Source organism: Scyliorhinus torazame, chromosome 1 (assembly GCF_047496885.1).
Source record: "Scyliorhinus torazame isolate Kashiwa2021f chromosome 1, sScyTor2.1, whole genome shotgun sequence".
Taxonomy (NCBI): domain Eukaryota; kingdom Metazoa; phylum Chordata; class Chondrichthyes; order Carcharhiniformes; family Scyliorhinidae; genus Scyliorhinus; species Scyliorhinus torazame.
In genome coordinates, this window is record NC_092707.1 from 336452660 (window position 1) to 336467056 (window position 14397).

At 46.5% G+C, this 14397-nt stretch overlaps 1 protein-coding gene across 1 annotated transcript in view; it reads right to left on the reverse strand.

Annotated features, from left to right (window-relative positions):
- Positions 1 to 14397, reverse strand: part of ush2a (Usher syndrome 2A (autosomal recessive, mild)) — a 1730413-nt gene that overhangs the window by 1465749 nt on the left and 250267 nt on the right. Inside the window, exon 9 of the mRNA XM_072506478.1 lies at positions 3023 to 3116. Within this exon, the coding sequence (XP_072362579.1) occupies positions 3023 to 3116 (94 nt within the window). The remainder of the gene's footprint in view (positions 1 to 3022; positions 3117 to 14397) is intronic.

A 14397-nucleotide genomic window follows, 5' to 3' on the forward strand; every position in this document is an offset into this window, starting at 1 on the left:
TTTCCCGATGGCGTGGGGCTGCCCCACAATGGGAAACCCCATTGACCGGCCGGTGTAACGGAGCATCCCGCCGCCGGATCGGGGCAGAAATGTGGCGCGGCGGGATGGAGAATCTTGCTCCTTGTTCCAAGAACCAATTGAGCGAACCTTTGCTGTACAAGTATATTCTTCTTTAGATATGGAGACCAAAAGTGTGCGCAGTACTCAAGGTATGGTCACACAAAAGCTCTGTGCAATTTTAACAAATTCTTATTCTTGCACTTTAATTCCTTTGCAATAAAGGCCAACATGCCATTTGCTTTCCTCGTTGCTTGCTATAGCTTCCTGCTAACTTTCTGTGTTACTTGTATGAGTACACTCAAGTCCCTCTGACCATCAACATTTACACGTTTCACAGCTTTTGAAAAATATATTCATCTTTTCCATTCTTTATTTGAAATGTTTTTATTCCATCCTTAAAGTTACAAAGCCAATGCTCAGAGTGGAGAGGGAAAACCCTTAATCCATCTCATTGCTCGCTCCAAAAACCAATTCAAATTGAACCCAATTAATGGTCTCCACAAGGAAGACATAGAGGATTCAAACTGACAAGAATCATAGAATCCCTACAGTGCAGAAAGAGGCCATTCAGCCCATTAAATCTGCACTGACCCTCTGAAAGAGCACCCTACCTAGGCCCACGATCCCACCCTAATCCCGGAAACCCAATAAATGCACCTAATCTTTTGGACACTAATGGGCAATTTGGCATGGCCAATCCACCTAACCATCTTTGGACTATGGGTGGAAACTAGAGCACGGTTAGGGCAGCACGGTAGCATTGTGGATAGCACAATTGCTTCACAGCTCCAGGGTCCCAGGTTCGATTCCGGCTTGGGTCACTGTCTGTGCGGAGTCTGCACGTCCTCCCCGTGTGTGCGTGGGTTTCCTCCGGGTGCTCCGGTTTCCTCCCACAGTCCAAAGATGTGCAGGTTAGGTGGATTGGCCGTGATAAATTGCCCTTAGTGTCCAAAATTGCCCTTAGTGTTGGGTGAGGTTGCTGGGTTGTGGGGATAGGGTGGAGGTGTTGACCTTGGATAGGGTGCTCTTTCCAAGAGCCGGTGCAGACTCAATGGGCTGAATGGCCTCCTTCTGCACTGTAAATTCTATGAAGCCCATGCAGACACAGAGAGAACATACAAACTACACACAGTCACCCAAGGCTGGAATTGAACCCGGGACCTTGACACAGTGAGGCAACAGTGATAACCACTGTGCCACCGTGCTGCCCAGCACTGTACCCCATCTTAGGCTTGATCTAACACTTGATTTTAGCCAAAAAGCCGAGAAGCGATTTTTCCATTCTTACTATCAAAGTAAATAAACACACATCCCCAAATTATATTTCATCTGCCATCTCGTTGTCCACTCACTTAATCTGTCTACATATCTTTTCAGCCTCTTTATTTATTCCTCACGGCTGATATTCCGACCTAACTTTGTATAATCAGCAAATTTGATGAATTACTCTGACTCTCTTTGTCAAAGTCAGAGATTGTAAATAGTTGTGGTCCCAGGGTTGATCCTTCCAGCATTCCACTCATCACAGCCTGCCAACCTGACTGCTTATTTCTCCCTATTCTCTGCTTTTAGCCTATTAACTAATCCTCCATTGTGCTAAGAAATTACCCCAACTCCATGGTCCTTTTTTTGTGCATTAACCTTTAGTGTGGTATTTTAACTAATGCCTTTGGAAATCCAAATATACTACATCTACTGGTTTCCCCCTATCTATCTTACTAATTGCATCCTCAAATAGTCTGATAAATTTGTCAAATATTATTTCCCATTCGTAAAACCTCGTTGATTGATTGACCATAGTCACTGTCATTTTCTAAGTGCATTGTTAAAACTTTGTCAATAATAGATTCCAGTATTTTCCTGACAATTGATACCAGGTTAACTAGCCTGTAATTCACTGTTTTCTCTTTTCCTCCTTTTTCAATAATAAACATTTACAACCTTCCAACCTGTTGGGGATGTTCAAGATCTAGGGAATGTTTTCCATGTAATTGGAGGTCCTTACATCTCCAAAGCAGAAATCAAATTCTGTGCCTCACATACAGGGTGCCTTCCAATTGTATTATAATTTACAGTGCAGAAGGAAGCCATTCGGCCCATCGCGTCTGCACATAGTTGGAAAGAGCACCCTACTTAAGCACATGCCTCCATCCTATCCCCGTAACCCAGTAACCCATTTAACCTTTTGGACACTAAGGGGCAATTTATCATGACCAATCCACCTAACCTGAACATTTTTGGACTGAGGGAGGAAACCGGAGCCCCTGGAGAACACCCATGTAGACACAGGGAGAAAGTGCAAACTCCACACAGACAGTCACCCGAGGCCGGAATTGAACCTGGGTCCCTGGAGCTGTGTGGCAGCAGTGCTCACCACTGTGCCACCGTGCTGCCACCTCAGAAACTATTAACAAGGGACTCCCCTGGTAGGCTGTTTGCCAACCCGACATGCTGGGTGGTCTTCGGGAGGCATGGCAGACCTGTGCGATTCCCACATTCTGGTGGGCTCAGGGATAATTGGCTTTAAGTGGCTCATCACTAAGCCTAACTGACATCCAGCCACCAGCGTGCAGGATTCCCATGGTGGGCCCTTCGCGCCTCCCATCAAACACTCTGCCACCACTCGGGTAGCACCATGCAGAAGCACTCAGATGGGCAAAGACCGACAGAAGACAGGCACTAGAAATAAGTGACATAGTAGATCTTTGCCTGGCACTAATGATTTCCTCAGTTATATTCTCTACATCTATTTCCGGTCAACTTGAAGAGACTCGGCAACATTTTTTAAAATAATAACTCAGGCTATATGATAATTTTGCAAGATAAATTCAACTTTAAGTCTGTTGTTACAAATAATACATACTTATTCATTCTTCACCTTCAATATAATATGTAATATTGTAATATGTAATATATTGAGCTTCAAGTATATCCACTCCAATCAACTAATGGAGGGACTTACATTATCACCCTCTGTGTGGCTCTCCTGCATGCACATGCATTTGTATGGATTGGCTGTAGTGTCACAGTGATCAGCATGACCATGGCAGTTACACCTACAGACAAGAGAAAGAAAATTAAACAATTGCCAACGTAATGAAGCATGCACATTGTTGTTTTATTTACAGGCAATCTAGAATGTGCCAGAATTCACTATTCGGGCAGTTAAAGCTTACTCAAGTAGTATGATTTCACAAATCACAAGATAATTTTGGCTTGTTGAATTGTAGGATCGGAATCCCCCCCAACTGGAGTTCTATTAAACATAATCCCAAGAGCTTCATGGACATAAATACTGCAAACAAACAGGCCAAACCTCAACACACAGAGGCAGGCTGTACTGTCAGGGGTTAATCTTCAAAGCAGGTCAATACTGAAACCAAGTCGATACTAGACACTGGGACATTATCATCTCAAAGTCACAAAACAGTTGCCATCAGACAATCTAATTAAAGAAACTGGGAGACCAGAATAGCAGACGGCTCCAGACAACAGCCATCCTACAAACAAACATCGACAACAGTTAAGGAGAAATGGACTTTATCACATACATAATAACTTGAAAGCCAGAGACATCACACTTGAATGGGGTCCATTGTTTCGGAGAATCATAGAATCCCTACTGTACAGAAAGAAGCCATTCAGCCCACCGAGTCTGTACCGACCCTTTAAAAGATCACCCAACCTAGGCCCTATCCCCCATCCTGTACCCTCACCCTAAGGGGCATTTTGGCATGTCCAATCCACCTAACCTGCACATCTTTGAATTGTGGGAGGAAATCGGTGCACCCGGAGGAAACCCGCACATACGGGGAGAAAGTGTAATCTCCACACAGACAGTCACCCAAGGTGGGAATCGAACCTTGGGTCCCTGGCGCTGTGAGGCAGCAGTGCCAACCACTGTGCCACTGTTCCGGTCATGGAAACAACACTGCAATGAATGGGATTGTTGGACCAAGGCTGGACTCTGGCTAAGGAGATTTAAAAGGTGCTAAGCACGACCATCTAAACATAACAGTTGAATGTCTCCAGGAAATGTGCTTTGATATTTTTGATAATGTTTTATAATAAAAGGCAACGGTTGTAGGATCTGGCACTGAAGTCACCAAGGAGAGTCAGGAACAGTCAACCTGACTCATGGGCCTCCCGCTCACACCGACCAGTATGACCAACCGTGTGGAGAGTTGCAATTATCAGCCAGAGTGGAGGGATATTGTGTTTGAAGTTTAAGGGTAGTTTAAACTAGCAACTAGATCTTGAGGGGGTTTAAGTTGGACATAGTAAGATTGGGGCAGAAATGTGTTTTTTTTTGTTATGTTCTGTCTATGGCCGTGGTAAGGATGCACACAGAACATTTAGTTCTTCGACTTATAAAGATTGATTATTAACAAAGTGAACACATGGAAAGATAACCAACGAACTATAATACAAACGGTAACAACAAGTGAATTCAGTGAATTCTCCTGGAACGACTTCTAGTGCAATTATCTTCTAGTACGACTTACTACCATCTGCCAGATCTCTGGAGTCACATGGTGGATCTCGATTGCCATCTGCTGGTCGGAGACAACTATATACATTGCTACGCATATGCATATCACCACAGTTTTGCTTGTGTTTTTTTCAGTGGAGGCTTATCATGATTTGAGTGTTGTGTGGCATCATCACACTAGCCTGGAACTTTTGTAATAGGGTATTAGGAGTGTCTTTTTGTTAATAAACACATTTGTGGTTGAACTTAAAACCCTGTGTCTGTGTAAGTTTGCCCTTTATAAAAATCCTAACGTCAAGAACTGACAGTAAGGGTACATGGGAGTGTGCACCTCTTACATATCTGGTGATAGTGGCAGGACTGTAAGGTTAAGGACTAATTATGGATGGGGCAAAGGGAAAGAAACCCCCAGTGGAAGAAAGGATATCTGAGTACGTAGGAGGTAAACTGAACTTTTCTGCATCAAGGGTGCAGGGGGCGATGAGTGCTAACTGCCCAGAGGAGAAGGCGGCGGAGGGGCAGGTTGCAGCACGCATAAGACATCAAAAGAAAAGGCAGCTTGGCTCCTCTGCATGCAGAGGCAAATCCAAATTCTGACAGAGAAACTTAAGCAAGTAGAGGAGGATAAGAAGGAGTGGGAAATCAGGGCATAATACAGAAGCCGTGGCAGGCCAGCTGGCGGCAGAATTAAGTAGCGAAAGGCAGGAGAGGAGAGCACAAGAGGAGACTTCAAAGAGGCTGGTAGAGTATTTACCATGTCAGGTTACAGTGAGTAAGATGGAGTTCCAGGCTCAACATAAGTGAAGTGCCAGGAATCTGTGGAGAAAAGACCCGGAAGCAAATCCTGGTATTATCAGAGGTCAGGGTATGGCTAACCTCAATGAACCAGGAAAAAGTGGTATCAAGTGGGATGGTGATGGTGGCTCCGAAAGGCAGACAGGTGTAATGCGGTTTTATTCAGGGGACTGCAGAGACTAGTAAATGACTCATTTAGACAAGTAAGTGGAACAAAGAGGGGCGTGGGAATGTGTTGGGACAAATGGTGGGTGGAGGAGTAAAGAATTTATATGTGTGGAGGGATGAGAACAAAAATAACAGAAGGGGATGGCCATTGACTTTAAACACCAGTGTCAGGACTCTGGATCCAGACTGGACTCAAGAGTTTAGACTCTTGCATGGTCCCAGATCCCCCAAATGCGACTGAACTGGTGGCACTTGAAAGGCAGCCTCCAAAGAGCTCCCCAAAGGCCTAAGTTACAGACCTCAATCGTCGCAGAGCAACACCTGGACCCAGGAACGGATGAGTGCTAATTTCGACCGAGAAGACGGTGTACTATGACGTGAATTATGAGATAGCCATGGTCATCCTCAATCTTACGGAGGTACGACTACACCGGTGGTGTCCAGTAAAGGTTGCATGAGAATCTGTGAAAGGAAATGTTGCAAGAATTCGACAAACTTAACCATGGGGACAACAGTCAGGAGAGTTCGTACAAATTGGCCAGTACTGCAACTCAAGAAAAGGGAAGAGGGAATTAATAAACAATTCTCCACAGTATTTACTACAGGACGTCACTAACTAATAGCTAAGATAGTGCCCAACTCCAATTGCAGGTCAATACTCTGCGGGATCAATTAAATAAAATACTCGGAGAAGGTAACAAGATAAAATGGTAAGAGCTGCACGAAAAACAAATTATGACAATCCACCTTAAGGAAATAATAGCTGAGTTGGAAAACCATGCTCAGACAATGAACAAGTTAGAAAAGGAAATTCATCACACCAGGCCGTCCAGAATGATGTGTGTGATGTATGGGGCTTGGTTGCTAAATGAAGGGGGCAGTAATCTGAAATACTTGAAACAGTCACGTACCATCATGAGTCAACAACAAACACTTCAGGGCAATGAGCACTCACAATAACCTCATGAACACATGCCAACTGCAGGTGGGTTCTGAAGCATGCCCAGTCTGAATTGACTGTGGACGTCATAATCAAACCATAATAGGGGTGGTTCTCAGACTGCAGGTAATGGGCCAGCAACAATGACCAGTGTCAGCATACTGGGTGGAGAACGTTGGCGGCCATCAGAAATGGGATACATGTGCAGCATCAAAAGGAGCCCCAGATGTGGTTAAATGGGAGAGCTTTAAGCCTGTCACAGATTTAAAGGGGTGTCAGGAAAGAGAGCGCATGTGATGCTGTGCCCATATCATCTGAGCAAATTCAACTGACCAGTGTGTGGAGTTGAATCTGAAAGTGCACAATCCATCAATTGCACTATGGAAGTCCAGGACTATGTTCCACCCCAGGTGGTGTATGAGGGCAATGGGTTATACTGCATTGCCCCAGTGGGAGTCAGAATAGGTTCCACAATGTCCTGCTCAAGACACAACTTTTTGTTTCAATCCCCCACCAAAAGTTGAGGTTTCACAAGTAAGGATAATCTCTATCTGGGATTATGCCTTGGTGAACCTTCCAGTAGACTATGCCCTCCCAAAACAAAGAACAAACAAAGAAATGTACAGCACAGGAACAGGACCTTCGGCCCTCCAAGCCCGTGCCAACCACGCTGCCCAACTAAACTACAATCTTCTACACTTCCTGGGTCCGTATCCCTCTATTCCCATCCTATTCATGTATTTGTCAAGATGCCCCTTAAATGTCACTATCGTCCCTGCTTCCACCACCTCCTCCGGTAGCGAGTTCCAGGCACCCACTACCCTCTGCGTAAAAAACTTGCCTCGTACATCTACTCTAAACCTTGCCCCTCTCACCTTAAACCTATGCCCCCTAGTATGACCCCTCTACCCCGGGGAAAAGCCTCTGACTATCCACTCTGTCTATGCCCCTCATAATTTTGTAGTTAAACCTCCAAGATTACATTGCTCACTTTGGATATGATATTCCACCACTGCCCGAGAATGCCTGAGAATCCCACAAAGTTAGTGAAGGAGGTAGAATTGTCTCACAAATACTATTACACACTTGAACAGAGGAACAGAGACACAGGGAACAAAATCAGAAAAAACAGCATCCCCACTTTAGTAGGATCTTGGTCTCAACATTGAAATACCCTCTTGGATTAGAGTTGTTTCACATGTATTAGTCATTCTACAGTTAGTTATGATAAATGAAAAACCAAAAGACAAAACCTGGGGAAGTGGTTAACAAAGAATTTGTTGGAGATTCTAAGGAATTGGCAGTGATCTGGCTGAGGTTGGCAATTCCCAGAATATGGGAGAATGGGCCATAGGGCCTCTTCTGCACTGTAGTATTCTATGATTCTATGATTTTGAAGATTTGTCATTAGAAGCAAAATCTCGAGTGTTTGAGATATTAAAGGGGGAGATGTAGGATCGGAAACCCTACCAACTGGACTTTTATATTAAAAATAAAATGGCAAAAGCTTCATGGGCATAAATATTGCAAACAAACAGATCAAACCTCAACACACAAAGGCAGACTGTACTGTCAAGGGTTAATCTTCAAAGCATGTCAATACTGAAACCAAGGCAATACTATGTAAAGACACTGGGATATTATCATCTCAAAGACACAAAACTGTTGCCATCAGATAATCCAATTAAAGAGACTATCCGGTATGAATAATAATGAAACAGAATACCCGGAGGCCTTGCTCATCATGACCGGGGACTTTAACAAGGCCAACCTCAAGAGTGTACTGCCAAAATTCCACTAACTCATCTCCTGTCCCACCAGGAGCGACAACATCCTTGACCACTGCTACACAAACATCAAGGGCGCCTACCGGTCCATCTCCCGACCGCACTTCGGAAAATCGGACCACAAGACAATGCTCCTTCTCTCGGCATACAAGCAGAAGCTTAAGCTGGAGAATCCAGTTAAGAAGGTCATGCAATGCTGGTCCAAGGCAACAGAAGAGCTCCTACATGACTGCTTCTAGTCAGTGGACTGATCCATATTCTGGAACTCAGTGGCCAACCTAAACGAGTATGCCACCACCGCCACAGACTTCATCAGCAAGTGTGTCGAAAATTGCGTGCCAAAGAAGATAGTGCATGCGTTCCCCAACTGGAAACCATCCCCTGGTTGACATCAGCTGATGATTTTACGGCCTATAATGGAACCTATTTCATATGCGGCACTAAAGCATATCCATGGCTCCCCATTGATTGGACAGGATCCTGCTTTTTGGGTTATGTTGTACCTCAAATGCGTCACCTACCCACCCTTAAGCACTCCCCCTCGCGAGCAAAAAGGACTATTTCTAAAACGGAACAGTTCTTTATGATGGCCTTTACCTTGTACGGAACGGGCAAGGCATCCGACGAACTGATCCACATGGCCACAGCATTGGAACAACTGGCGAACGTAACGGCAGCAGAAGCCAGGGAAGCTGGACAGGCACTGGCTGAGGTCTCAGCTGAGCTAGTAGCTGTCCGGACCTTGGCATTACAAAATCGACTGGCTTTGGATTATCTGTTAGCCTCGCAGGGCAGAACGTGCGCTATCATAGGTCAAGAGTGCTGTACTTATATTCCAGATGGCTCTGTAAATATCATTAACCTGGCCGACCATATTAAGAGACAGGCTGCTCAAATTCAAGAGATTGGCAGTGAATTTCATGACTATAACCCGCCGGGTTGACTAGGTTGGTTGGGTCACGGATTATTTGATTGGATCTTTAAGGCCTTCATTCTACTACTCCTAATTCTACTAGGGATAGGATTGCTTGGTTGCTTGTGTAAATGCATTTTCAAACGAGTCATGGATATACCTATTTAACTAGTTGTCATAATATGACAAAAGGAGGGAATGTGATATGGTACGAATTAGGCAATGGCATGATGGGAAAACTGGTCAATGGGAAGACTGGTCAAAAGGTTTGATACAATACCAGAAAGACTGAAACTACTCATTCCAGCTCCCCAGGCCCAGGTAAAGAATGCTGCCCTAACTATTTTCAGACTAGTATGGCCATAGGCCAACTCTGCATAACTTGAAGTCTGAAAAGATCAGCAAAGGTCGAGCCATTCCAAAACACCGAACCTCGGCAACTCCTGATAAAACTAACTTGTCATAACCCAGGGCCGGAGGAATTTAAAACAAAGATAAGTTCAGGAAGAAACAAATCTATTCTGACCTTTCAATGTTCCCTCCGAGGACTAAATAATGGTATGAGTGATATGACCAAACATGGTCTGGTCTTTGCTTCCGTTTGTATTTCCGATCAAACTCCTGACCAAACTGTTGTCACATAATCTTGATAAAGTTAATGTATAAATATTGAGCTAATTCTCCACGAAGAGCGTGGAACTTGTGAAAGCCTGAGCAGGTTTGTTGACTGCCCTCTTACTTCAAGTTTCAGCCATTACTGCATGCAGTTGTTTTCGACAATAAAGCTTGTTATTCTGTCTTAACGAGTGTGTTGAATTTTTCTACCACAGAAGCGAAAATATTGACTTTGACACGTATTCGCTGGGAGACTGCGGCTGACCCCCTTCTACAACGTGTGATGCGCCACATGACGGGAGGGTGGCTCAAAGGACAGCGCCCACAATTCTACAATATCCGGGACGACTTGGCCGTCATTGACGGTGTCCTCCTAAAGTTGGACCAGATTGTGATTCCACACAGCATGCACAGGCTGGTCCTCGAACAATTACACGAAGGCCACCTCGGGGTTGAGAAGTGCAGGCGGAGGGCCCGAGAAGCTGTATACTGGCCAGGCATCAGCGACGACATTGCCAACATGGTGCTCAACTGCCCCACCTGCCAAAGGTTTCAGCCAGCGCAACCCCCTGAGACACTTCAGTCCCATGAGTTGGTAACGTCACCCTGGGCGAAGGTGGGTGTGGACCTTTTTCATGCGCTCGGCAGGGACTACGTCATCATTATAGATTACTTTTTGAATTATCTAGAGGTCATATGCCTGCACGATTTGACATCGTCCGCTGTCATCAGGGCATGCAAAGAAACCTTCGCTCGCCGTGGCATTCCGCTTACTCTCATGTCGGACAATGGGCCCTGTTTTGCCAGCCAAGAATGGTCTTCTTTTGCTGCTTCGTATGGCTTCACACATGTGACGTCCAGCCCTCTGCATCCCTAGTCAAACGGCAAGGCGGAAAAGGGCGTCCATATCGTCAAGCGGCTCCTCTGCAAGGCTGCTGATGCCGGATCGGATTTCTGCTTAGCCCTGCTGGCCTATCGCTCGGCCCTACTATCCACTGGCCTCTCACCAGCCCGGCTGTTGATGGGTCGCGCCCTCAGGACCACTGTGCCATTCATTCTTGTTCCTACACCCAACCATGCTCCAGTACTGCAAAGGATGCGACAGCAGCGTGCTCAGCAGAAGGTGGCACATGACACTCAGGCAACTGATCTTCCTGCCTTGGCACCTGGAGACAACGTCCGCATCCACCTACCAGAGGGTGGCTGGTCGGCAACTGCCGAAGTTCTCCGACGCATGGCTCCCCGCTCGTTCCTGGTTCGCATGCCTGATGGCTCCATTCGCTGGCGTAATCGCCGGGCTCTTCGCCTGCTTCCGCGCTCGCTACATGATCATACACCGGTGCCACGCCCTCCTGTTGTTCCTGATGTCGACTTTGTGGAGCTTCCTGCCACCATGCCTATTCCTCTGTCACCTGTGGCCAGGCCCATTCCTCAGCCGGTGGATCCTGACCCACCCTTGAGGCGGTCAACCTGAATTTGTTGCCCACCTACTAGGCTGGACTTATGAGCCTGTTTGAACATTGGACTCACTAAAGTGTTATGCCATAATGTTAATACGTTTCTCTTTTTGTCGTTACAGGAGTTCGTTTTTGATGTTTGATGATTACACTTGTTTTGTTTATGGTACAACCTGGCTGCTATGTTGCACCTGACACCTTCCTATGTACATAGTTTAGCCTCATGTACATGTTGTAGATATTGCACACACACATTCAGCTGCACTCAGTACACATCTATATTTATTACCACATAGGCACATATTCTTGTAAAAAAGGGGGGATGTCATGATATTCAGGTAAACATCATGGTGCAAACACACATACACACTGATGGACAGATCAACGGACCAATCAACACACACACATCACAAGCAAGAGCACGCGCACTATAAAACGGGGAACACCAAAGTTCCCGCTCATTCCAGCAGGTGGCAGCTCAGGGCACAGAGCTCACAGCAAGCCACTCAGACATACACCATGTGCTGAGTGCCTCTCTAAGATAGTGTAAGGGCTGGGTCCACAGGTTAAAGGGTAAAGAACGAACCACAGTCATAAGTTTACAGATGTTGTTATTGATAGTAATAAAACAGAGTTGTACCATCTGCAACCGTGTTGGTTCATCTGTATAGCGGAACACCCAACACGACAGTTACGACTGCCATCACCTCCCTGCTGAGAGGCACTGAGTCCACGTCCAGCACTCCCTCCTCCCTGACGGTGTCCGCGGGGCCCGAGGGGTCTCCATGGGACAGAGAGGCAGCTAGAGGGAACTCCAGAGGCCCCTGCACCATCCGGCCCTGGCACTCCCCCATTGTCTGCACCATGTTGTTGACGCTCTCAGCAATGCTGCTCAGTGACTGGGACACACTCTGGAGAGCACCGACAATGTCCACCTGCAGCTGGGACATGCTCTTAAGTGACTGGGACATGCTCTTAATAGCCTCGGCAATGTCGACCTGCACATGGGACATGCTCTGCATAACGTTGGTAATGTCCATCTGCGTCTGGGACACGTTGCTCAGCAGCTGGGGCATGTTATCGAGGCCCTCGAGCATGGTTGTCACTGAATTAACCATGCCTTGGGTACTACCACTCAGGATGCTGACGTCATGCTCCAGGCTTTACACAGCAGATGCCATCCTAGAAGTGTTGGCCTCGGTGCCACCCATTGTCAGAACAATCTCCTGCGCACGTCGCCTCTGGAACTCCTCCAATCGGCTCTGCACCCACCAGAGTGTTGCTGATATATCCTACTGAATCTCAGGGCTGCACCCTAACGTCTGCATCAGCTCTGGGATAACCTTGTCCAGAAGCTCAGCCTCTGACCGGGACTCAGCTGAGACCAGCAGACCTCCACCTACTGACTCCCTTGGAAGTTCCTGCTTCCACCTGATGTGCATCAGCAACTGCATGGCGCTCAACAGATTGTGCCCCAGAAGCCTATTCACTAATGTCGCCCACCAAGGTGTGTGTCTCTGATCTGGTAGAAGGTGGGGATGACAGCTGTGATGCCATGCTGGTGGCAAACTCGGAGCTCTCGTCCGAGGTGTTCTCTTGGATGGCGGGGGGAGGGGGGGGGGGGGGGGGGAGTGGCCACCCCGGATGGCCCAGCCCCATCAGATGGAGATCCTGCAAGAGGATGGACATGTGGTCAGTGAGTGGGAAGGATCATTTTGTCTGACATGAATAACTCACTTGAGGCAGGTCATCTGGGTGAAGGAGTGATAGTTCCTCTTCGATCAGTTTGGTGCCCAGCACAATGCCCATTTAGGGAATAGCGGGAGGTTTGCCGGGCATAACACTAGGGCAGGATGTCGTCTAGAGACTCTGCGTGCCCTTTTTTAATTATATTTTTTCATGGGATTTGGGCGTCACTGGCTAGGGCAGCCTAGCCCATTTATTGCCCATTCCTAATTGCCCTCAAGAAGGTGGCTCTTGTGGTGTGGGTACATACATAGTGCTGTTAAAAAGGTTGTTCTAGGATTTTGACCCAGCGATAGTGAGATAATAGCTATACAGTTCCAAGTCAGGATGGAATGCGGCTTGGAGGGGACCTTGCAGGTGAAGATGTTCCCATTCATCTGCTGCCCTTGTCCTTCTAGGTCAGAGTTTTTCAAAGTTCGGATCACGACGTGCAGGTCGATCATGGCCGGGTGTCAGGAGGGTTGCGGAGCGAACGGTCACACTGTTCCTGCGGTGGTCCCAATCACGGGAGAAGGGCCCAACTGCCTCGACCGGCTTTTACATCGGGAATAACAGCCATTGCCACCTTCTAAATGGAAATAAATGAGGCTTGTAGTGATCTTTACATGGGTATGTACAGAAGGGGCTGATGGGTAATGGAAAGACCACTAGGGGGCAGCACTGGCGTGCATAAAAGCGGGACGCAAGCAGCCCTCTGGTCTCTTTGGCTGATTTGACTGTGAGGAGAACAGGGGCAGAAATTTAGCTCAGGGCTGCTTGTGTGGTCAGGCCTAGTTGTAGAGCATAGAAAGGTTGTAACCTTTCTACTAGTACAGTTCTTAAAGTAAGAACTCACGCCGTTATTTAAGTTGTGTTGCTCAATAAACCTTCTGTAAAACTTCTGGACGACTTCGAGCCTTCTTCTGTAACTGAATTGAGTGGCAATTGAGTAGCACAGATTACCTGCTTTAATAAACAAAACATGGTACCAGATTGGCTTTAATTGGAGAGTAGTAGATAGATTAGGTTAGAGACCAGAAAGAACCAGAACAAGCAGCAAAAGTAACGGGCCGGCCACTCGACTGTGGAAAATCCCTCTGCTGGAGGGTGCTGATCAGGAGAATCCAAGGCAAGACACAGCAGTGCTTGTGTTAGCTCTGTACTGAGCACCAGGACCTCTGGTTAACAACCTACAAAGAAGAAACTTAACTCAGGAACAAAGCAGTGTTAAGATTTCTTGAGGCATGGTTTTGTCAGTTGTGCCAATACAAATAACGATGCAAAGCCAAAGTGTTATATGCAGGGAAGTACTGGCAAATGAGTGAAGTTTCAGATTTTGAAAGCAAAATGGTGGGTGAAAAATTAATTTTGAGATTGAGTCCCCAGAGTCAGTTATTAACTTAGAGCTGACTCCAAATTACGACTATGCTGCTGCAGTTGACCTG